Source organism: Corella eumyota, chromosome 2, assembly GCF_963082875.1.
Source record: "Corella eumyota chromosome 2, kaCorEumy4.1, whole genome shotgun sequence".
Lineage (NCBI taxonomy): Eukaryota > Metazoa > Chordata > Ascidiacea > Phlebobranchia > Corellidae > Corella > Corella eumyota.
In genome coordinates, this window is record NC_137491.1 from 7,052,896 (window position 1) to 7,074,958 (window position 22,063).

Here is a 22,063-nt window from a genome sequence, read left to right on the forward strand (position 1 = left end):
CAACGTTCTGTTTAAGGCGAGGAGTCCTTTCAATATATAGAAATAAATAATATAAAATTCCTATTAAATTTAATTACATTTTGCTAAAACTTTTTCTAGTAGTTGTAACTCGTTAAACAAATCTCGTGAAATCTTGATATCATTATAATTTTAACGTGAATGTTCTCCTTCAGTTAAAATTATAGTTTGATTAGACCATAAAAAACTGAACCTAATGTATTACAGTAATTAAAATGGTTTATTTAATGCAGTTACAGAATTTATTTTATGTTGCAGTTTATGATGAAGAATAATTAGTCATTTTACTTGCACACAATTAATACAAAAATACAAAATATAAAACAATGAGAAAATGACTACAATACAAATTTGTTTAGCATCAAAAAATGATAGAAAAAAGGCTTAACAAAAAACAAAAAAAAATAATTGCAACCAAATTTGTTTTAATTTGTTAAACTACAGAGCTTTATTGTTATGTTTTTAGACATAGATTTAAATTCACCACAAAAATAGTTAGAACTTATGTTGTCGCAGTTGACCCACTAAGCAAATCTTGAACAAATTGGATTAATTGATTTCCACCCTTTTCTGTCCGTGGCAGTTTTTTAGAAAGTGAAACCTTACAAAGTAAAATTATATAAATTAGCAATTAAACTGCGGCATTTAAAAAAACATAAAATAGTATCACAATAAAATATAATTTACTTTTATATAAAAATATAAAATATTTTTCAATACCTTGATTTTTTCCAGGTATGTCATATTACCTCTCCATAACTTGCTAAATCCAATTACATCAGGCAGTAGCTTGCAAAAATCATGTAACTTTCTCTAAAATAAAACACAAAAGTTATATATACCTTTTAAAATTACTAATAAAATTAAAAGTTTAATTAAAAAAATTTTAAGACGAACCATGTCAGTAAAAATCTCTGGAGGGAATAGATTATCTGATTGTTCTGTATAGTTAAGTTTCATGGGGACCCCATACCAAGGTAATCCATGCTCAGGGGGTTCGGGAGCGGGGGCAACAGAAAACGCACTGTAGATCGATTCAGTTCGAGAAATGTCTCGCACATCAAAGGGTGCTAAAAAGTTTAAATCAATGATGACACACAAATAATTTGAATCAAACTAAAACCAATTGACTGCTATACAAAATCCAAACACAGAAGAGTAAAATTTATTTACCTTTTATTTATATTATTTGCAAAATAAAAATTTATAAATCTTACAACAAATTATTCCAATGAGGGGATAGCTGTTACTAACAGACATTTGAAGGGAATATTGTACATCAATATCACGTAATGTTGGTTCAGCTTGACTGGTGGGATGAGAATGATACCAACCTACTCTTAACAAACTACTTTGTTGCATTGCTGTGGTTATCTAAAATTGCAAAATTTGAAATGAAGTAAACTAGGTAAATTTTTTCCTAAAAGTTTGTAGTGTTGCTGCTTAATATGCAGGCTGAAGTTACCTCTTGTTCAACCTTGACTGCATTTTCCAAATCACATTGTTTGCACCTGCATGGAAATGCCTGCACAATGTACAAACCTTAAAAAATTACAACAAAATTTAGTTTTAAGAAAGTTTTATATGAGAAATAACCAAAAAAATTAACCCAAATATGTTTAAGTGCATTTCTTTTTAATTTTTAGGCAATGTAATGCCCTAACCGGTTGTTTTAAAACTTTAATCTACTGCAAAACTTAAACTGAGTAAATTTCAAATTACATCTCTTGCTAGCATTCCATTTTCCACCCAAGTAGCCTGTCACTTCACTTGTGGTAAGATGGCAGTGGTAATCAATTAACAACAACACAGAAGTTGAAACCACTACAGAAAAAGGTTGAGGTTTGCCTTGTTGCTCACTGAAATGCTCATACTCAATGATTGTGTTCGGGTCACTAAGATTTTAAAAGTTGGTTTCAGATTTATGGACATTATAGTCACTCAGCAATTTAGTCGCATTTTTAAGTTTTAACGAATGATAATTTTATTCTTACACAGAAACTTGTTGCTTAAGTTCCATATATTTCATTGACTTTCTTTCTCTCACCATCTTATTGTCAAGAATAAGATTTCCAGAGTTGATCGTGGGAGACAACATTTCCTCATTTTGCTTAAAATAAAAAAAAGATTTAAGTTTTTTTGATATCAAATAGACGGAAATATTCAAAATTGCTAAGTCAGTAAATTGAGTAAATTTTTTAAACTAATTAGAAAAAATCGCATTTTAAATTAAAATTGATATTTACAGCAATTGGTGATATTCCTGCAGCAGCATTTAAATGATTTTTACGAAACCAATTCGACTTTAATTTGTCCAACTTTTTACCCTTTAAAATTCAGAAAAAATGAATTAACATAAATGTTAAAAATCAAAAACAACTAAAAGGTGTAAGTATTTTTAGTTAAAAATGTACAGTTGATGGCTAGTCCTGGTACAATAATACAAAAAAAATATATATATGTACTTTGTATTTTACTGAGTTCCATCCACATCCTGATTTTTTGGAAGGATTTATTTTCTTTTTGATAAAAGTCGCCCATGAACTAGGTGAAGCAAACTGCATTTTATCCCAACATATTTTTCCATTTGGAAGCAAATCCCCTAAAAACTTTTGACCCTAAAAAAATTAAACGAAAAATTAAAATAAAAAATTAACTCAACAATTACATTAATGATGTTGCAAAGTTAAATTTTACCAAGTAGTCTATGGATAGAACTGCATTTCCAGGTTCCAATGCCCCTTCTTTTAATAAGGTTTGCATGGTAACACTTCGAGCCGAGTTTCTAGCGTTTCTTGGTGAAGTATCCTGGAGAATAAAAACAATAAATAAAAATATCACCAGAAATTTTTTTTAAGTTTATTATCAAACCTTTCTGCTGCTATTTGAATCCAAACTTTCTGTCTCATCTGGATTTGAATCTTCATTATTTTCTATTGTTGGTGTCACTTGATGCTGAGCATTAAGCTGGTATGGTGACATTACATTACCTTAAAAACGTTTTTAGATTTTAATTCACATATATACTAATGAACAATAATATTAAAAATGGCAATATGAAAATATCCTATAAATCATTTACCATGTTGCCCTACGTTTAGTGGCATATGGTGTTGTTGTTGCATAACATTTGGATGATGCTGTTGTAACATTGGATTGTTTGACATATGTTGTTGAGCCATTATTTGATTTTGGTTAAAATGTTGCATTTGGTGCTGTTGCATCAATGGATTGTTTCCTGCTAACTGGTGTTGTTGATGTTGTTGAAGAATAGGATTTTGATGTGGCATTGGATAATTTCCAACGGAATGTTGTTGCTGTAAAATTTGATTCGGCATATTTTGTTGCTGTTGTTGTTGCATTAAATGTTGTTGGTGTGCCATGTTTGGTGACTGTTGATGCATCATTGTATTAGATGCATGGTACATGGGATTAACATGTTTTTGTTTTAGCATCATAGGATTTGTAACCTGATTATGTGCATACAAACTTCCAGGAACTTGAGAAGGGGTAGTTGTATTAAAGTTTTCCTGAAAATTTTGATTAACATTCGGTAACTGGGGGTGTGGAAACTTATTTGTATTTCCAGGTGTAGATATTGACTCAGCAGAAGTTGGCATAGGATTTTGTAATGTTGGATTATGATGAACAACAGCATTCGAAGTAACATTTAAGGGGTTAGTGTCCGTTATGGATGAGGTTACATTAGGTTGTGCATTGGTTGTATTTTGTTGGGTTGTTGTTTGTGAACCTACAACATTGTTGTTTGCCTGAGCAATGGAAGATTGCATCTCCACAGAAGTTGTAACAACAGGTTGCACACTAGAAGTATCCATTTAATTACAAAATTTTTAAATGTTTTTATTTACCTAATTGTTTAATCAAAAATACCAATTTAAAATATATTTCCTATCTTCAGATTTTAAATAACCACTGACAGATTGATAACATTTAGCAAGATATAAACTTGTTAACTAAAGTAAAAATCTAATAAAAAGTAATATTCTAATAAAGTGTGTCAGTAATAATTGGTCATAACAATAACAGAAAAAAAATTTTTTTTGGTCTTATTGTCTATCATATAAATAGGAAAAAAAAGAATTGTTATGCATTGTTTGTCTGTTTGTTACTAAATTGAATGTCACATTGCTCATCATACCAAAATCTGAGTGATTGTTAAATATTTAATACAAACTTACTTTTATTGTTTTTGATATTTTTAATGCTTTTTAATTAATATTACTATTTTTAACTAAAAAAAAAACAAAATAAAGCATATTTATATCGAAATTATATACCATCATATTAAAAAATGCTTTAATGTTTAAAAATTGCGGCAAACATCGATGGTATTCTTATCCACATAAAACACATCTGTCAAACTTTTACACCACACTGTCTTTATGAAATACGTTTTTGTGGATTCACTTCAATGGTTTATTTTTCTTACTTAAATATCATTGCTACAAAGACACTACGTTTTGGTACATAGGTTAATTCTCTAAATGTTTATAATTTGTTAGAGATTTTAATACAATTTGTCCATTATGTTCAGCAGTTTTAAAGTTTTGTTTCCGTATGTGATTTGCTATAAAATATCCCGAACAACCAACCAAGACAACTGCAACACGAAGATAAATTTGAACTGACACGCATAGGCTTCCGCTTATTGCAAATCCTACAAACAATCCCAAAACAGTCCAAAGTTGATATACCCCAAATGCTAATTCTGATCGATCAGAAAAGAACAGGGCAACAGATGCTTTAAAAAGGATAACATTCTTATAAATCCAATCCTACTTAAAATTTCTTAGTCACACTTTTTGCCTTATTAATGCCTTTAATATTAGTTTAACTTACACGCAATAATTGGCTGCCAAATTCCGTCCGAAATTCCCATCATAAGGCCTAAACCATACACCGAATATTTATGCCATGGGACCCAAATTAACTGAATTGTCCAATTTAAGCATTCATAAATTAAGCCAGCTATGTATGTACAAGTTAAACCAAATCGATTTGCTGTGTAACCAGCGACAAGAGCAGATAAAGAGTTTGTCACCCCGTAAAAAGTCATTACAAGCCCAATCTACAATTAAAAATAAAATTAACATGTTAAAACAAGAGTTCAATAATTAAGAAAGTTCATATAGCAATTATAATATGAAAATTATATAGATTACCTGCTGTACTCCTATAGTACAAGACACATAAGCCTTTGTGAATTCAGAAAATGTGTAAGAGAGCAAAAATCCATAATAAAAATATATTGGCGTCAAAAGCAGAGTGGTACAAGAAATGATGTGTTTAAAATTGTTTTGTAAGACATGTTTAAAAGAAGATAACCAATTATTATTTTTAGAACCTAAAACAAAACAATGTTACAAGAAAGTGAATGTAGTGGTATATTTAATTCTATAACTAAATGAGTAAATGATAATATTTTAACTTCTACCTTTTTGCCCTTGAATATAATGTTCGGTAGGTATATAGAGTGTACTACTACAGGCAATATTTGAAAAACCATATATGCACCGAGCATAATAAAAACTGACGAAGTGCTAGCTGGAACATATTTGTCTATCGATCCAACTGATTCATCCGCCTAGAAAAACATTTAATATTTTTAATAGTATTTAAAAAAATTGTATTGGTACTAAATACCTTGCAAAATGTACTGCCACAGTGAGTTATATTGTTAGATTTGACGGTTGAATTTTCAGGTACAATATTTAAATTTCTACCCCCGTAAAGTACAACGTACGATAAGATGTTTCCAACAATCTAAGCAATCGAAATATAGAAATTTGTGTGTACATTGTTTTCAAATGTATATACAATTCTTAAAATAAAATACCTAACAAACCTGACAAGTCTTTAGAATAGAATAGAAATGGCCGAACCATTTGTGTTTAAAGCATTCTAAACTAATCTGATGTTCTTCTGTGGCAAATTCATTACCTTTATTTATCTTTTTCCGCCACATTTCTTCAATAAGATAGTTTATATAAATTGGCGCGGATGGCCACGTAAATGTTTCACCAATAGAAGCTATTAAGGCTCCAGGAATCAAGGTGTAAAACGCTAAACATTAACGAAAAATATAATGTTTTACTTGTATAAAGGTTTTGACCAATTTGTCATGCGATCTTAAAGTTACCTGGGTGAAAGTTAGCTACAGAATAAGCTAGAAAGGAGGCTTCTCCAATCACCAAAGACCACTTGGTGCCCAAAAATACCAAAGACAGAGGTAAAACAAAAATAGATAGTACCACAGCACTTAAATACAAAATACTAACGCTGGTTGTGCCAAGGCTTTTTTGAATGTTCATGCTGCTCTGTAGGTTTACTATTCCTATATAAAATATATCTTGATTGTACAAGTTGTCAGTAAATTTTATTTTTAAGCCGAATTTATATTTTTAATATGTTCAAATATAACGATTTACAAATCTAAAGTCACTTACCGATGTAGGCTGATATATTTAACAACATGCCTATAGTTAAAATATAATAACAGGCTTTGGTAGAAGCTTTCATATTCATCTGTATTGTACTAATAAAAATAAATTTCTAAAAATTTAATCTACTTTAGGTGATTTCAGAAAGCAAAGCTATTTGTTTTTAATACAAGTTACCCTATACTACTATTGCTATTAAATAAAGTATATAACCATTGTATCATTGTGTTTCCATTACGTAACATATGTTTGTGTAGACCTAGTATTAATATAAGTACTTCTAAAGTTACAAGACAACACAACTTTGGTTTGCCAAACACAATGAACAACAATAGATTCAAAGGGTAAGGTAATCTAGGCTGACTTATCCTTTATTCAACTACTTTAGTAGGCCTCCTTCAGTAGTGACATAAGCCTTTCAGTATGCTATCATACAAATATTTTTGATTTAAAATAATGTGTAGTCAATTTGGACTTCCGCTTTATAACACTATAACATTAATAACTCTGTGAGCTGCTTTCCCGTTTAGTATTTAAACTAAAACACGCTTGAGGCATTTTAAAATTTTAACAGTTTATTGAAGATGATTAATTTATACAAAGCATTGTGGAAAAGTATTTCTTGTTAAGCGGTTTTCTAAAAACTAAGCGCTGTTTTAAACTTAAAGCATAAAGTGAAGTCATTTACCAGAAAACGAAATTATCATTTAAAAAATAGCAAATTAAATTATAAGAAAAAAATACATATAACATCAAAAATGTAAAATTAAACACAATATAAACAGTTTTTAGAAAAATTTTATTTTACTCGAACACAGAAAAATACAACGTGGGACTTAAAAAGTTAACCATTAATTGCACCACAAAGGTTTACATCCAAACAATAGCCGATGTAAGGTTTGTTGATTCGCTTAAACCACTGCCTTTGTCAAAAACGCTTAACAACTATTCAATATTGCTTGTTAAATATAAGGATGGTGAAAATTGTGAATAGGCAAACACTGTTCTTTACTTTGAACAGGAAATTGAATTTCAATTTGATCAACTACTTTAGCAACTAGTTGTGGTATGAAAAGCTGATGATTTGCAAGTTTTTCTTTTAATTTTTGTCCAAGTTCGTTGGTTACGGGCCTTACACTTGGATCATAGCTCAAGCATAATTCCATTTCATTTTTTAAGAAACCTGTAATATCGTCTTTTGCATTGTAATCATGTGACCATCTACCATTTTGTACATTTCTTAAAAAAATCTCCTGGTTTCCTTCATTCTCTATCGGATAAGATCTTTTTAAAATTATGTATATAATCATACCGTAACTGTATACATCCATTGCTGTACTGACCCTTAAGTTGTGGTTTGTTAATCTTTCAGGAGCAGAAAAAATATAGGTCTGGATTCTAAATTGAGATGGACCCTGACAAACAAACGCAAGGGAGGAGCGAGTTGCTATGTTTGATCCACCAAAATCTGTGATTTTACATTTAAGGTCCCTAGTAAGAAGTATGTTTTCTACTTTTAAATCACCATGAGCTATTCTTTGATCTTTAAAATTATTATGGAGGAAAGTTAACCCGCTAGCAATCTCAGCGCAAAACTTTAATTGTAGGATTGATGGAATCTTAATATACTTTTTGTCAAGAAGAAGCAATCTTAGAGAAAGTGGCAAAAACTCCAAAATAATTCCTATCGAGCCCGACCAAGTAGTGTATCCTAATGTTTGCACTATGTTCCCATGGTTACAAAGTTTCATCAGTTTTAACTCGTTGAAAATCCTATAAGACAGACCTTCTATTTAATCAATTTAGTTAGTAAAAAACAAATAAAGAAAAAAAAATACCTACGATTTTTTACTATTTTCTATTTCCTCCCTATCCCCTATTAATGGCAGACATTTAATAGCTATAGTGCCACAAGCTTTATTAAATCCTAATCGTACGCAGCCAAATCCTCCTCTTCCCAATAATCCACTCATACCAACTACTCCATTTATAGATTGCGAATCATAATGGGGTGGAAACTTTAATATAAAATAAAAGTTTTGGCTTATAGAAAGTAAGTGTAACCGAGTATTATCTACAACATGTAACATTAAATACAAAAAAACGTAATGGTGTAGGCCCTTTTGTTACACTAAATTAAATTTGTTAGATAATTTTATTTAAAAAGTATAAATTAAATTTATTTGCATTTACCGGATCCGTGATTAAGTGGATAAAAGGCTCAACAGAATTTTCATTTGGAGTTGGCTGTTCACGCTCTTGAAGATTATGATTAAGACTAACATTTTGTTCACAATTAACAACATTTTTATTATCAAAACTTGTTAAATCATAATCACCGAGAAGATCATCATCATTATTATGAAAATTTGTTAAATCATAATCACCGAGAAGATCATCATCATTATTATGAAAATTTGTTAAATCATAATCACCGAGAAGATCATCATCATTATTATGAAAATTTGTTAAATCATAATCACCGAGAAGATCATCATCATTATTATGAAAATTTGTTAAATTATAATCACCGAGAAGATCATCATCATTATTATGAAAATTTATTAAATCATAATCACCAAAAGGATCATCAATGTCATATAAGGCCTCATTATTGGAACTTTCTTTGGTTTCCATTTTTAATATTTCTATTAGCTCTATTAAAACGTATATTATTTTCAAATTATAGCCTTCGCTTAGTTTTATTTTAAGTTAATAATTAAAACAAGCCAAAGAGGTATAATTTTAACATATACAAGTTGTTTTAACATAATTTTTAAATTTTTTAATTTTGCTCTAAACCAAGCTAAATTACGTAAGTTTAACTTTGAACACTGTATGCTTGTTCACACTATCATTAGGAACCATTAGTGCGTTTCGGGGACAATAAGACTTACAACTCATGACTTGGTGCCCAAAATAATATTTACTTAAGGTAAATGTCAACACACTGAATTTAGATTTTAGTTTTTCTTTTATTCTTATTTAAGGCTGTTTTCAAAAATTTTAAATTTTTTTCTGTTTTCAAAAAGAAAGGCTGTTCAAAAAAATTAATAAAAACATTTCAATTATCTGAGATAAATCAATTAAAAGTACCACAACAGTCTCTTGCGTTTGTTAACATTTAAAAAAAACTTTTTAAATAGAGTTATTGCAAAAGTATTGGTAAACAACTTAAATATATTTGATGGTTGTTGATGTCAGTGCCAGAAATAATATAACTAAAATTCCTTGTTTTGTTACAGAAGGACCTTTCTTGTTTGAGCGAGTTAGGCTCTAATACTTGTGTTCAGTCAAAAACAAATCGTAGTTCAATAATCACACATTATTATAAGTAATCTTTAAAAATGCTAAAGTCCTCTTAAAACTAGTTATAAATAACAAATTTTACTATTTGCTTAGATTGTGAAGTTGTTCTTTTTACATTTAAAATAAATATATACAAAATATATATTGATCTACTAGATATTTATAATTATGCTTTTAACTATGTTAACATTAACAAAATAAACATCAGTTTGGTACTTATTTGTGTTAAAACGGTTATAATTTTAGCAATAATAGTCATATAAAGCTACAACTGCTGTAACACGTTTTCGTAAACATACACTAGCGTAAAATAAAAGGGTCGACGTAAAAAAACGAGTTGTTTATATTTTAAAAAATCTGTAAATCTTTTACGTTTATTTTCCAGTAAAAAATATGAGAAGTTTTAAAGTTTCACGAAAAAAAGTTACTAAAAAAGGTAAATTTCTTCGCATGGAGGCAGGCAACAATCTCAATAAAGTAAAAGTAATGCAAAAATATCGAATTCAGAAAAGAAAACGTTACACAGCGTAAGACATTTTTTAAGTAAAATAAATAACGTTTAATTTTACTCAATTTCTCTATTCTAATTAGATATATAGTGGTTCCTACTTTTAACTGTTTATTTTAATAACTTATTTGAAATTTTTTTTAGATATAATAAATTAAGTCGGGAAATTCGAACACTTGCCAGAAAAAATCGAGACTTGGACCCAAAAGATCCATTTCGAATTCAATCTTCGAAAGAATTAACTGAGAAAATTTATCACATGGGAATTATTCCAACAAAAGAAAACTTGGAACTTGCCGACAGAGTAACAGCCTCGTCGTTAACAACAGGTTGCACACTAGAAGTATCCATTTAATTACAAAATTTTTGAACGTTTTTATTTACCTAATTAAAGTTTAATCAAAAATACCAATTTAAAATATATTTTCTATCTTCAGATTTTAAATAACCATTGACAGATTGATAACATTTAGCAAGGTCTGAAGATATAAACTTGTTAACTAAAGTAAAAATCTAATAAAAAGTAATATTCTAATAAAGTGTGTCAGTAATAATTGGTCCTCACAACAACAGAAAAACCAAATTTATATTTTTGGTCTTATTGTCTATCATACAAATAGAAAAAAAAAAGAATTGTTATGCATTGTTTGTTACTAAATTGAATGTCACATTGCTCATACCAAAATCTGAGTGATTGTTAAATATTTAATACAAACTTACTTTTATTGTTTTTTATATTTTGAATGCTTTTTAATTAATATTACCATTTTTAACTAAAAAAAAAACAAAATAAAACATATTTATATCGAAATTATATACCATCATATTAAAAAATGCTTTAATGTTTAAAAATTGCGGCAAACATCGATGGTATTCTTATCCACATAAAACACATTTGTCAATTTTTACACCACCCTGTCTTTATGAAATACGTTTTTGTGGATTCACTTCAATGGTTTATTTTTCTTACTTAAATATCATTGCTACAAAGACACTACGTTTTGGTACATAGGTTAATTCTCTAAATGTTCATAATTTGTTAGAGATTTTAATACAATTTGTCCATTGTGTTCAGCAGTTTTAAAGTTTTGTTTCCGTATGTGATTTGCTATAAAATATCCCGAACAACCAACCAAGACAACTGCAACACGAAGATAAATTTGAACTGACACGCATAGGCTTCCGCTTATTGCAAATCCTACAAACAATCCCAAAACAGTCCAAAGTTGATATACCCCAAATGCTAATTCTGATCGATCAGAAAAGAACAAGGCAACAGATGCTTTAAAAAGGATAACATTCTTATAAATCCAATCCTACTTAAAATTTCTTAGTCACACTTTTTGCCTTATTAATGCCTTTAATATTAATTCAACTTACACGCAATAATTGGCTGCCAAATTCCGTCCGAGATTCCCATCATAAGGCCTAAACCATACACCGAATATTTATGCCATGGGACCCAAATTAACTGAATTGTCCAATTTAAGCATTCATAAATTAAGCCAGCTATGTATGTACAAGTTAAACCAAATCGATTTGCTGTGTAACCAGCGACAAGAGCAAATAAAGAGTTTGTCACCCCGTAAAAAGTCATTACAAGCCCAATCTACAATTAAAAATAAAATTAACATGTTAAAACAAGAGTTCAATAATTAAGAAAGTTCATATAGCAATTATAATATGAAAATTATATAGATTACCTGCTGTACTCCTATAGTACAAGACACATAAGCCTTTGTAAATTCAGAAAGTACGTAAGAGAGCAAAAATCCATAATAAAAATATATTGGCGTCAAAAGCAGAGTGGTACAAGAAATGATGTGTTTAAAATTGTTTTGTAAGACATGTTTAAAAGAAGATAACCAATTATTATTTTTAGAACCTAAAACAAAAAAATGTTACAAGAAAGTGAATGTAGTGGTATATTTAATTCTATAACTAAATGATAATATTAAACTACTACCTTTTTGGCCATTGAATATAATGTTCGGTAGGTATATAGAGTGTACTACTACAGGCAATATTTGAAAAACCATATATGCACCGAGCATAATAAAAACTGACAAAGTGCTAGCTGGAACATATTTGTCTATCGATCCAACTGATTCATCCGCCTAGAAAAACATTTTAATATTTTTAATAGTATTTAAAAAAATTGTATTGGTACTAAATACCTTGCAAAATGCACTGCCACAGTGAGTTATATTGTTAGATTTGACGGTTGAATTTTCAGGTACAATATCTAAATTTCTACCCCCGTAAAGTACAACGTAAGATAAGATGTTTCCAACAATCTAAGCAAACGAAATAAAGAAATTTGTGTGTACATTGTTTATAATGTATATACAATTCTTAGAATTAAATACCTGCCTGACAAGTCTTTAGAATAGAAAAGAAATGGCCGAACCATTTGTGTTTGAAGCATTCTAAACTAAGCTGATGTTCTTCTGTGGCAAATTCATTACCTTTATTTATCTTTTTTCGCCACATTTCTTCAATAAGATAGTTTATATAAATTGGCGCGGATGACCACACAAATGTTTCACCAATGGAAGCTATTAAGGCTCCAGGAATCAAGGTGTAAAACGCTAAACATTAACGTATAATGTTTTACTTGTATAAAGGTGTCTGACCTATTTGTCATGCGATCTTAAAGTTACCTGGGTGAAAGTTAGCTACAGAAAAAGCTAGAAAGGAGGCTTCTCCAATCACCAAAGACCACTTTGCGCCCAAAAATACCAAAGAAAGAGGTAAAACAAATATAGATAGTACCACGGCACTTAAATACAAAATACTAACGCTGGTTGTGCCCAGGTTTTTTTGAATGTTCATGCTGCTCTGTAGGTTTAATATTCCTTAATAAAATATATCTCGATTGTACAGGTTGTAAGGGAATTTCATTTTTAAGCTGAATTTATACTTTTGATATGTTTAAATATAAAGATCTACAAAACGAAAGTCACTCACCGATGTAGGCTGATATATTTAACAACATGCCTATAGTTAAAATATAGTAACAGGCTTTGGTAGAAGCTTTCATGTTCACCTGTATTGTACTCATAAAAATAAATTTAAAAAAATTAAATCTACTTTAGGTGAATTGAGAAAGCAAGCTATTTGTTTTTAATATAAGTTACCCTCTACCACTATTTCTATCAAATTAAGTATATAATCATTGTATCATTGTGTTTCCTTTACGTAACATATGTTTATGTATATACCTACTATTAACATAAGATACTTCTAAAGTTACAAGACAACACAACTTTGGTTTGCCAAACACATTCAACAACAATAGATTTAAAGGGTAAGGTAATCTAGGCTGACTTATCCTTCATTCAACTACTTTAGTAGGCCTCCTTCAGTAGTGACATATGCCTTTCAGTGTGCTATCATACAAATATTTTTGATTAAAAGTAATGTGTAGTCAATTTGGACTTCCGCTTTATAACACTATAACATTAATAACTCTGTGAGCTGCTTTCCCGTTTAGTATTTAAACTAAAACACGCTTGAGGCATTTTAAAATTTTAACAGTTTATTGAAGATGATTAATTTATACAAAGCATTGTGGAAAAGTATTCCTTGTTAAGCGGTTTTCTAAAAACTAAGCGCTGTTTTAAACTTAAAGCATAAAGTGAAGTCATTTACCAGAAAACGAAATTATCATTTAAAAAATATCAAATTAAATTACAAGAAAATAAAAATACATATAACATCAAAAATGTAAAATTAAACACAATATAAACAGTTTTTAGAAAAATATTATTTTACTCGAACACAGAAAAATACAACGTGGGACTTAAAAAGTTAACCATTAATTGCACCACAAAGGTTTACATTCAAACAATAGCCGATGTAAGGTTTGTTGATTCGCTTAAACCACTGCCTTTGTCAAAAACGTTTAACAAATATTCAATATTGCTTGTTAAATATAAGGATGGTGAAAATTGTGAATAGGCAAACACTGTTTATTACTTTGGATAGGAAATTGAATTTCAATTTGATCAACTACTTTAGCAACTAGTTGTGGTATGAAAAGCTGATGATTTGCAAGTTTTTCTTTTAATTTTTGTCCAAGTTCGTTGATTACGGGCCTTACACTTGGATCATAGCTCAAGCATAATTCCATTTCACTTTTTAAGAAACCTGTAATGTCGTCTCTTGCGTTGTAATTATGTGACCATCTACCATTCTCTACACTTCTTAAAAAAATTTCGTGGTTTCCTTCATTCTCTATCGGATAAGATCTTTTTAAAGTTATGTATATAATCATACCGTAACTGTATACATCCATTGCTGTACTGACTCTTAAGTTGTGGTCTGATAATCTCTCAGGAGCAGAGAAAATATAGGTCTGGACTCTAAATTGAGATGGACTCTGACTAACACCCGCAAGGGAAGTGCAAGTTGCTATGTTTGATCCACCAAAATCTGATATTTTACATTTAAGGTCTCTAGTAAGAAGTATGTTCTCTACTTTTAAATCACCATGAGCTATTCTTTGATCGTTGAAATTGTTATGAAGAAAAGTCAACCCGTTCGCAATCTCAGCGCAAAACTTTAATTGCAGAATTGAAGAAAGTTCAATATTTAATTTATCTAGTACAAGAGATTTTAAGGAAAGTGGCATAAACTCCATAATAATTCCCATTGAGCCCGGCCAAGCAGTATATCCCAAGGTTTGCACTATGTTTTCATGGTTACACATTTTCATCAGTTTTAACTCATGAAAGATTCTGAATATAAGGTTTAAAAAAGTGACACAAGTTTAATAAATAAAAAACAATTCGGGTAAAAAAACACTTACGACTTTTCGCTGTTTTCCATTTCTGTTTTATTTCCTAATAGCGGAAGGCACTTTATAGCAATAGTACCACAAGCTTTATTAAATCCTAGTCTAACGCAACCAAAACCCCCTCTACCCAATAAACCACCCCTACCAGTTACTCCATTTATAGATTGTGGACTATAAAAAGATGGCACCTTTAAAATAAATAGTATTAATTTTAATAAAAAGTGTAACTTATGTCTAGGTATAACAAAATTTTAAATTTATTTTCCGTAAGGTTATGAAAATTACAAAACAATTTTGAAAGTATAGTATTTTTCGAGATAAACTTTAGGCAACTTCTATTTTGTTGCACAAAAACAAATTTATAATAAAAAACTTTTCGGTGCAATAAACAGAGCGCTATAATGCTTTGGGTATAAAAAAATTCTCTGCAATAGTGTATACATTACATTTTTTTTAATTTAATTTTAAAATCAATTAATTTTAAATAAAAAGGTTTTAATTTTACCGATTCCGAAGGTGGTTGAGTAAAATTAAAAAAAACGGTCAAAATTGTAGAATTGCCTGAATTTAAAATATAACTTTTTACGTATTATTGGTTTGACACTTATGTTTATTTAGCAGTAGTTACATTTACGACAGATAGTAAAAAATATAAATCAGAACTAGCAATTATAAGGTTACATAATTTATATTGTTCTAAAGTTATTGTCTAAAGAAAGTATGTATATAAAAAAATACCTTCAAAAGTTTCATTATTTCCTTGGAGATTGTAGTCAACATCGCGTGAATCATAAAAATTGCCATGTAAATCATATTCGTCGTCCCGTGGATCATAATCATCTTCAGGTGGATAATCATCCCGTGGATCATATTCATCGTCCCGTGGATCATAATCATCTTCAGGTGGATAATCATCCCGTGGATCATATTCATCGTCTCGTGGATCATAATCATCTTCAGGTGGATAATCATCTTGCGGATCATATTCATCGTCCCGTGGATCATAATCATCTTCAGGTGGATCATCATCACGTGGATCATAATCATCTTCAGGTGGATCATCATCACGTGGATCATAATCATCTTCAGGTGGATCATCATCACGTGGATCATAATCAACCTGCGGATCATAATCATCTTCAGGTGGATAATCATCCCTTTGATCATATTCATCGTCCCGTGGATCATAATCATCTTCAGGTGGATAATCATCCCGTGGATCATAATCATCTTCAGGTGGATCATTATCACGTGGATCATAATCATCTTCAGGTGGATCATCATCACGTGGATCATAATCATCCTGCGGATCATAATCATCTTCAGGTGGATAATCATCCCGTGGATCATAATCATCTTCAGGTGGATAATCATCCCGTGGATCATAGTCATCTTCAGGTGGATCATCATCACGTGGATCATAATCATCTTCAGGTGAATAATCTTCATAAAATTCTTCACTATTCATTATTGAATTTAGGTTTATTGTTTATTTATTAGTTCCTCATACCTACAGACTTTTGCCTATTCTGATACTAAAACAAATTACAATGTTTTTTACATTAAAAAAACATTTAGTTTATATTAAAATCAAATATCGTACTAAAAAGCCTATTTAAATCTAATAGAGAACTTTCGTTGTTGGCTTTTTTTTATTACTAGTTAATAATTGCTAAGCCTACTAAGTAAACATTTTTAATGGGTTAACAATATTCTATTTAACAAAAATGCAAAATATGGGTACTCAAATATTTATTAAATATAAATATTTATTAAATACTTTAGTTTTTTAAAACATGCACAAATTAAGGAATTGTTTAAAAGTTAAGCAGTATTTATTGCAATCTGGTATGTTACTACTTGGCAAAGGTGAGCACTAAACCGTTAATGCGTTAATCGTAAATTAACGAAGTTAAATTTTTCAAAACTTAACCTTTAAGTTAACTTTAAAAATTGTTAACGGACCTGTTAACTTTCGTTAAATTGTGCTTCCGTTAAATTAAATCCGTTAATTTAATATTTTTACAAGTTTACCATGGTAATGTAAAAGTATATATGTTTTATTTTGCCGTTTATTGGGTTTAATCGTTTCAATTTTAAAGGATGTATTGACGATGTATTGACTGACATATAAATGGTGTATTGACGACGATGACGATGTATTAAAATTTTAAACGATGCAGTTTTGAAAACGTCATTTAAACTTACGTTCGTGTAGTTAAAATATCAACTAAGATAAAAACTGCTGTTTTTTTTAAATAGGGTCTTTTTTTTGTTTGTTTTATTTAAATTTTAACGTTAACGTTTATCGATAACTACCGTTACATTTTGTTTAAATTAACTTATTAACGTTAACGAAGTTAATATACTATGTAACGATTTACCACTTAACGAAGTTACTTTCTCGGTTAACTGTGCCCACCTTTGCTACTTGGTCATACAGTGCTAAACAGCAAGCTGTTTAACACATTTTAAATATTATTTGTAAAAATGTTAGAACCTTCGTTGTTCTACTAATTCTCTCTTGATAATATAGTTTAATAGTATTTTCCAAGAATCTATCGTAGTTACTACAACTAATGTAAGTACTACTCAAAATGCTGAAGTCAACTCGTGAAGTTGTCTTTCTACATGGAAAATAAATGTATACGAAAAATATATTTTAAACTACTAAATATTTACATTCATGCTTTTAGATTAAAAATATCCCAATGGTTATGATATATATATATAAATAACAAAAAAATCAGTATGCTAACTACTTTGTTGAAACGGCTAAAACTGTGGCATTGGTAGTCAAATAAAGCTAAAACTCCTGTTAACACGTTTTTGTAGCGTAATCGTATACCGGTACCTATAAACTATACAGGATCGAATGGATCGAATGGACCGAATGGACCGAATGGATCGCATGCATTATGCTTATTCTGAATGGGTGAGGGTTGGGGTTAGGGTTTAATTTATGCAATATTTTTTTCCATTCTATTCATTCGGTCCATTCGATAACCATTTGATATACATTCGATCCATTTGATCCATTCGGTCCATTCGATCCTGTATAGTTTATAGGTACCCATCGTATACTAGTTAAAACTGAAAGAATCGATAAACAAAAACGTTATGTTTATATTTTAAAGAATCTGTATTTTTTCATGTTTATTTTCCAGTAAAAAATATGAGAGTTTTAAAGTTTCACGAAAAGAAATTGCTAAAAAAGGTAAATTTCTTTGCATGGGAGGCAGACAACAATCTCAATGAAGTAAAAGTAATGCGAAAATATCGAATTCAGAAAAGAGAACATTACACAGCGTAAGACATCTTTTAAATAATCAAAAACACTTATTTATTTTTATTGTTTAACATCATCAGATATTTAATTTGATTTCACTGTTTATCAACAATGTCTATAGTCATGACTTTCCAATTTTTTATAACCTAGTTAAATTTTTTTTAAATATTATGTGAAATTTTAAATAATTTCAAAACCAAGTATATATATCTGCCCAAAAACCCTAAATCTCGGACCTGACATCAAAACCTATACCCAATCCAATAACTTTTACAGACATTTTTCAAATGGTCTTTAGAGTCTAACAAATGTTTGGTTTGTAGTTTACCCACTAGCAAAATGTTATACCTAAGTATAGTTTTAACTAAGAAATAGAACTTTTTTTTTCAATTTTTAGTTATAACAAAATGAGTCGGGAAATTCGAACACTTGCCAGAAAAATCCGAGACTTGGACCCAAAAGATCCATTCCGAATACAATCTTCGAAAGAATTAATTGAAAAACTTTATCACATGGGAATTATTCCAACCAAAGAAAACTTGGAACTTGCCGACAGAGTAACAGCCTCGTCATTCTGTCGCAGAAGACTTCCAGTGCTAATGGTGAAACTAAAAATGGCCCAGACCCTTAAAATTGCAACCCAGTTCATTGAACAAGGACGTATCCTTTATTTATTTGCTTAATTTAAAATATTACATTACTCAATGGAAAAAGTATTAGTTTAAATATAAATAGAATAACGTTTCTTTTAATAATAATTTATATTTTTCCTTAACTTAATGTGTACAATAACAGATGTAAGGGTTGGTGCTGAATCAGTTTTAGATCCTGCTTTTTTAGTTTCAAGGTAAGTGTTAACATTTCAAATATAAATTACCTTAACACTAAATTACCTTTTTATCTATAATGATTATTCAGAAACTTAGAAGACTTTGTCACCTGGAAAGATACTTCGAAAATTCGTCAACATATTTTGGAATATAATAACGAAAGGGACGATTATGAATTTGCCTAGAAACTGCTACAAAAACAATTTTCATTTTTTTATTTTAAAAGGCACAAAATACATTTTTGACCACATACATTATCAGGCATAACACATACATATGCTCGAAGAGAGCCTTACTAACATATGTAACACATTAAAAAAAAAACAATATTGTTGTTGTGTAAAATGTATACTGTATCCAATAAACAAAAACATAGGGCCGTTTATTAATTCTTACTACAAAATGTTGTTACGGTAGGGAAAGTTTGCAGAAGTGCATGTTTTAAGATAAATTTAAAATAAGCAATGTGGCAAGAAAAGTATTTTTTAGGCAGTATAGAAATGCACAAAATTGGCTGTCTTTTTTCTCAATTTCTAAAACTCGAAGACAAAAAGGACAAAACTATCTTAAAATGTAAGTTTTCCTTTTGGATCAGGCATTGAAGGAAGAAACTCATTACTAAAATGTTGGTTAAAACCAGTTAGTATTTGTGTTGCTGATGGTCTATCAGAGGGTAAAGAATGGGAGCATGCCCAGAACAATTCAACTGTTGGAGTGTAGGATATATCAAACTCATAATCTACTAAAGGTGGTCGAGTGCCTGTAAAAATTTAAACTCTTTAAAATTGAAAGACAATATTTAAGAGGAAGATTACTATTTCATATTTATTTTATAAAGCTAATAGCACGTAACTAGACTTACCCAAAGCATTTTGATACTCGATTTCTGCTTCTGCAAAATCATTTTCAAATTCCTCCTCATTTTCATAAAAATCTTCTTCAGGGAAAATGTGCATATGGGGTATCCCAAGAGTTAACATCTCGTAAATACACATGCCAAAGGCATATATATCTGCTTTATCACTTACAATTCCACCTTGTAAATATTAAATGTTGTTGGGTAATGGTTTATAGTTATGAAAGCAAATAACCTAAAATAGTTTTTGAAGTTTAGGATAACAATTCATGACAATAAAAAAATTAAATAAATACATATTAAACAACTTTGTTGATATATGTTATATATATATATATAGGCCTTCTTTTTTTTTAAACAACAAATTGAAATTCTTTAAAATCATTTCTGAATATTTACAAACTTAAAAATTAATTTCACCTTCCAATATATCTTTACTTGTCCAAGGTTCTGTTCCAACATAATTTGCATTTTTAGCGGTTAAATTTTTATCTAATTTAATTGTAACTCCAAAATCACATATTTTTACCAATTCGAAATCTCCCTAATAATAAAAAATTAATGCTAATAATTAATGTTAAATTGTATTTCAATAAAAAAGTAAAAATTCTATCCTTAAAGAAAAATCATATATACCTTTATTAGCAAGTTTGCACTTTTTAAATCCCCATGCAATATTTTCATTTCGTTATGAAGGTAATTTAATCCATCAACTACTTGGCCTGCCATTTGGAGAATGTTTCTAGCTGGAAAGGGACCTATAAAAAATCAAAGCAAATGTAATACAAAAATTACAAAGTTAATCATAGGATATTCATAGTTTTGTGTACAAAAATTACCAAACTCGTCTTCCATCCGTTTTTCAATTAGAGAGAGCAAAGACTTTTGTCCATCCTCCATTGCTAAGCAATCACTTCCATCCACAGAGTAAGAGAAACTTCGAAATCCGATAATATTTTTGTGATGTAATGACTTTAAAATTGAAGCTTCCTCACGTAATCTGTATATAAATTTAAAAACAACAATAGAAATTTAAATATATATATTTTTATAAAATATGTATAGGCATGTTATAAAGCTAACTGATTAATAAAGGTATGTGACAATTATAGGCAGATAGATAGGCATTGTGACAGTTAAAAACTTACCTGTTCGAGTATGTAGCTTTGTTGCCGCCACATTTTTTGTTAATCTTTTTAACAGCCCATGGTGATCTATATTGACCGTGTTTTGGTGATCTTTCAACAAGATAAACATTGACTCCTATTCATCAAATTTTTTTTAAAGTTAAACACAAATAAGTTGACACTGACAGAACACTATGTAGATTTCTCATGTATTAAACTAACAATCTAACCATTGACAAAGGAAAAGTTTTAAATAATATACGGTTAGACGTACCTGTGCCAAAACCAAGATGTTTCATAAATGGTGAGGATGGAAAAGTTAAGCAAGGAGAGCTACATGATTTTCGTACAGAATCCAACCTTTTGTTCCGTATAGGAGTGTTCATATTTATTCTGACAGTATTTCTGTTTTAATATTTTCACTGCTTTAAATATTAAGGCAACTGACATACAACTTTTAATTTGCTTTGCTTATCGCAAAAAATTTAAATGGCAAAAGGAAAAGCGGGAAAATCAGAGCGGAAAAAAACAAGCATTGCGGAAAAAACGGAACGAGAAACCCAAAAAAAAGTTAGCTTAAAGTTTACTTTTTTATTTGGTGTAACACCATGGTAATAAAAAATGTTTCATTGTAGGTTATAAAATTTAAATGAGGAGTTGGTTTGCAATAGCCAAGACTTTTGCAATAATAAGCAAAAAGATAGAACCCTACGTACACTTACCATAATAATACAAATGTTTTATTTTAGGTTATAAAATTTAAATGAGGAGTTGTTTTGCAATAGTCAAGACTTTTGCAATAATAAGCAAAAAGATAGAACCCCACGTCCACTCACTTTAGCTCTAAAAGATAGTTTAACAAAA

General features: G+C 29.6%; 7 protein-coding genes across 7 annotated transcripts; 2 read left to right on the plus strand and 5 right to left on the minus strand.

Moving 5' to 3' along the window:
* Window positions 1-244: 244 nt before the first annotated feature.
* Window positions 245-3,945, minus strand: LOC145742024 (MPN domain-containing protein-like). Its single transcript, XM_082559758.1, has 12 exons — window positions 3,101-3,945; window positions 2,890-3,008; window positions 2,716-2,826; window positions 2,484-2,636; window positions 2,265-2,345; window positions 2,013-2,128; window positions 1,741-1,913; window positions 1,484-1,560; window positions 1,236-1,392; window positions 916-1,088; window positions 739-831; window positions 245-619 (listed from the first exon to the last, which is right to left on the minus strand). Exons 1-12 carry the CDS (start codon window positions 3,852-3,854, stop codon window positions 521-523), a joined length of 2,106 nt encoding a protein of 701 aa, XP_082415884.1. The 5' UTR covers window positions 3,855-3,945; the 3' UTR covers window positions 245-520.
* Window positions 3,946-4,412: 467 nt separating this feature from the next.
* Window positions 4,413-6,646, minus strand: LOC145742280 (protein unc-93 homolog A-like). The gene is made up of 8 exons (XM_082560064.1): window positions 6,486-6,646; window positions 6,179-6,373; window positions 5,885-6,102; window positions 5,683-5,802; window positions 5,396-5,623; window positions 5,202-5,360; window positions 4,879-5,107; window positions 4,413-4,780 (listed from the first exon to the last, which is right to left on the minus strand). The coding sequence occupies exons 1-8, from the start codon at window positions 6,562-6,564 to the stop codon at window positions 4,512-4,514; spliced, it is 1,497 nt and encodes a 498-aa protein (XP_082416190.1). The 5' UTR covers window positions 6,565-6,646; the 3' UTR covers window positions 4,413-4,511.
* A 468-nt stretch (window positions 6,647-7,114) lies between these two features.
* Window positions 7,115-9,116, minus strand: LOC145742281 (receptor-interacting serine/threonine-protein kinase 1-like). Its single transcript, XM_082560065.1, has 3 exons — window positions 8,673-9,116; window positions 8,322-8,497; window positions 7,115-8,252 (listed from the first exon to the last, which is right to left on the minus strand). Exons 1-3 carry the CDS (start codon window positions 9,114-9,116, stop codon window positions 7,442-7,444), a joined length of 1,431 nt encoding a protein of 476 aa, XP_082416191.1. The 3' UTR covers window positions 7,115-7,441.
* A 1,065-nt stretch (window positions 9,117-10,181) lies between these two features.
* LOC145742282 (U3 small nucleolar ribonucleoprotein IMP3-like) lies at window positions 10,182-10,651 on the plus strand. Its single transcript, XM_082560066.1, has 2 exons — window positions 10,182-10,315; window positions 10,441-10,651. Exons 1-2 carry the CDS (start codon window positions 10,182-10,184, stop codon window positions 10,649-10,651), a joined length of 345 nt encoding a protein of 114 aa, XP_082416192.1.
* A 562-nt stretch (window positions 10,652-11,213) lies between these two features.
* On the minus strand, window positions 11,214-13,432 carry LOC145741641 (protein unc-93 homolog A-like). The gene is made up of 8 exons (XM_082559259.1): window positions 13,267-13,432; window positions 12,960-13,154; window positions 12,670-12,887; window positions 12,474-12,593; window positions 12,263-12,413; window positions 12,000-12,181; window positions 11,677-11,905; window positions 11,214-11,578 (listed from the first exon to the last, which is right to left on the minus strand). Exons 1-8 carry the CDS (start codon window positions 13,358-13,360, stop codon window positions 11,310-11,312), a joined length of 1,458 nt encoding a protein of 485 aa, XP_082415385.1. The 5' UTR covers window positions 13,361-13,432; the 3' UTR covers window positions 11,214-11,309.
* Window positions 13,433-18,170: 4,738 nt separating this feature from the next.
* LOC145744161 (U3 small nucleolar ribonucleoprotein IMP3-like) lies at window positions 18,171-19,599 on the plus strand. Its single transcript, XM_082562280.1, has 4 exons — window positions 18,171-18,406; window positions 18,784-19,046; window positions 19,182-19,233; window positions 19,305-19,599. Exons 1-4 carry the CDS (start codon window positions 18,273-18,275, stop codon window positions 19,399-19,401), a joined length of 546 nt encoding a protein of 181 aa, XP_082418406.1. The 5' UTR covers window positions 18,171-18,272; the 3' UTR covers window positions 19,402-19,599.
* On the minus strand, window positions 19,430-21,659 carry LOC145744160 (lymphokine-activated killer T-cell-originated protein kinase-like). Its single transcript, XM_082562279.1, has 7 exons — window positions 21,474-21,659; window positions 21,221-21,335; window positions 20,912-21,072; window positions 20,709-20,830; window positions 20,493-20,616; window positions 20,079-20,252; window positions 19,430-19,976 (listed from the first exon to the last, which is right to left on the minus strand). Exons 1-7 carry the CDS (start codon window positions 21,583-21,585, stop codon window positions 19,783-19,785), a joined length of 1,002 nt encoding a protein of 333 aa, XP_082418405.1. The 5' UTR covers window positions 21,586-21,659; the 3' UTR covers window positions 19,430-19,782.
* Window positions 21,660-22,063: the final 404 nt, after the last annotated feature.

What these genes read in the sequence shown, in the direction of transcription:
- LOC145742024 (XM_082559758.1), bottom strand. Translation starts at nt 3,854, where the DNA reads ATGGATACTTCTAGTGTGCAACCTGTTGTTACAACTTCTGTGGAGATG. An exon ending in GGAACTCAGTAAAATACAAA is followed by an intron (nt 2,346 to 2,483) that starts GTACATATATAT and finishes TGAATTTTAAAG; the next exon opens with GGTAAAAAGTTGGACAAATT. An exon ending in ATGGAATGCTAGCAAGAGAT is followed by an intron (nt 1,561 to 1,740) that starts GTAATTTGAAAT and finishes TAATTTTTTAAG; the next exon opens with GTTTGTACATTGTGCAGGCA.
- LOC145742280 (XM_082560064.1), bottom strand. Translation starts at nt 6,564, where the DNA reads ATGAATATGAAAGCTTCTACCAAAGCCTGTTATTATATTTTAACTATA. An exon ending in AAATATATCAGCCTACATCG is followed by an intron (nt 6,374 to 6,485) that starts GTAAGTGACTTT and finishes TATTTTATATAG; the next exon opens with GAATAGTAAACCTACAGAGC. An exon ending in GTGGCAGTACATTTTGCAAG is followed by an intron (nt 5,624 to 5,682) that starts GTATTTAGTACC and finishes ATGTTTTTCTAG; the next exon opens with GCGGATGAATCAGTTGGATC.
- LOC145742281 (XM_082560065.1), bottom strand. Translation starts at nt 9,116, where the DNA reads ATGGAAACCAAAGAAAGTTCCAATAATGAGGCCTTATATGACATTGAT. An exon ending in TCCACTTAATCACGGATCCG is followed by an intron (nt 8,498 to 8,672) that starts GTAAATGCAAAT and finishes TTTATATTAAAG; the next exon opens with TTTCCACCCCATTATGATTC. An exon ending in ATAGAAAATAGTAAAAAATC is followed by an intron (nt 8,253 to 8,321) that starts GTAGGTATTTTT and finishes TCTGTCTTATAG; the next exon opens with GATTTTCAACGAGTTAAAAC.
- LOC145742282 (XM_082560066.1), top strand. Translation starts at nt 10,182, where the DNA reads ATGAGAAGTTTTAAAGTTTCACGAAAAAAAGTTACTAAAAAAGGTAAA. An exon ending in AAAAGAAAACGTTACACAGC is followed by an intron (nt 10,316 to 10,440) that starts GTAAGACATTTT and finishes AATTTTTTTTAG; the next exon opens with ATATAATAAATTAAGTCGGG.
- LOC145741641 (XM_082559259.1), bottom strand. Translation starts at nt 13,360, where the DNA reads ATGAGTACAATACAGGTGAACATGAAAGCTTCTACCAAAGCCTGTTAC. An exon ending in GTACTATAGGAGTACAGCAG is followed by an intron (nt 11,906 to 11,999) that starts GTAATCTATATA and finishes TTTTAATTGTAG; the next exon opens with ATTGGGCTTGTAATGACTTT. An exon ending in TTGGCAGCCAATTATTGCGT is followed by an intron (nt 11,579 to 11,676) that starts GTAAGTTGAATT and finishes TCCTTTTTAAAG; the next exon opens with CATCTGTTGCCTTGTTCTTT.
- LOC145744161 (XM_082562280.1), top strand. Translation starts at nt 18,273, where the DNA reads ATGAGAGTTTTAAAGTTTCACGAAAAGAAATTGCTAAAAAAGGTAAAT. An exon ending in CCAGTTCATTGAACAAGGAC is followed by an intron (nt 19,047 to 19,181) that starts GTATCCTTTATT and finishes GTACAATAACAG; the next exon opens with ATGTAAGGGTTGGTGCTGAA. An exon ending in CCTGCTTTTTTAGTTTCAAG is followed by an intron (nt 19,234 to 19,304) that starts GTAAGTGTTAAC and finishes ATGATTATTCAG; the next exon opens with AAACTTAGAAGACTTTGTCA.
- LOC145744160 (XM_082562279.1), bottom strand. Translation starts at nt 21,585, where the DNA reads ATGAACACTCCTATACGGAACAAAAGGTTGGATTCTGTACGAAAATCA. An exon ending in ACATCTTGGTTTTGGCACAG is followed by an intron (nt 21,336 to 21,473) that starts GTACGTCTAACC and finishes TTTGATGAATAG; the next exon opens with GAGTCAATGTTTATCTTGTT. An exon ending in AAAGCTACATACTCGAACAG is followed by an intron (nt 21,073 to 21,220) that starts GTAAGTTTTTAA and finishes ATTTATATACAG; the next exon opens with ATTACGTGAGGAAGCTTCAA.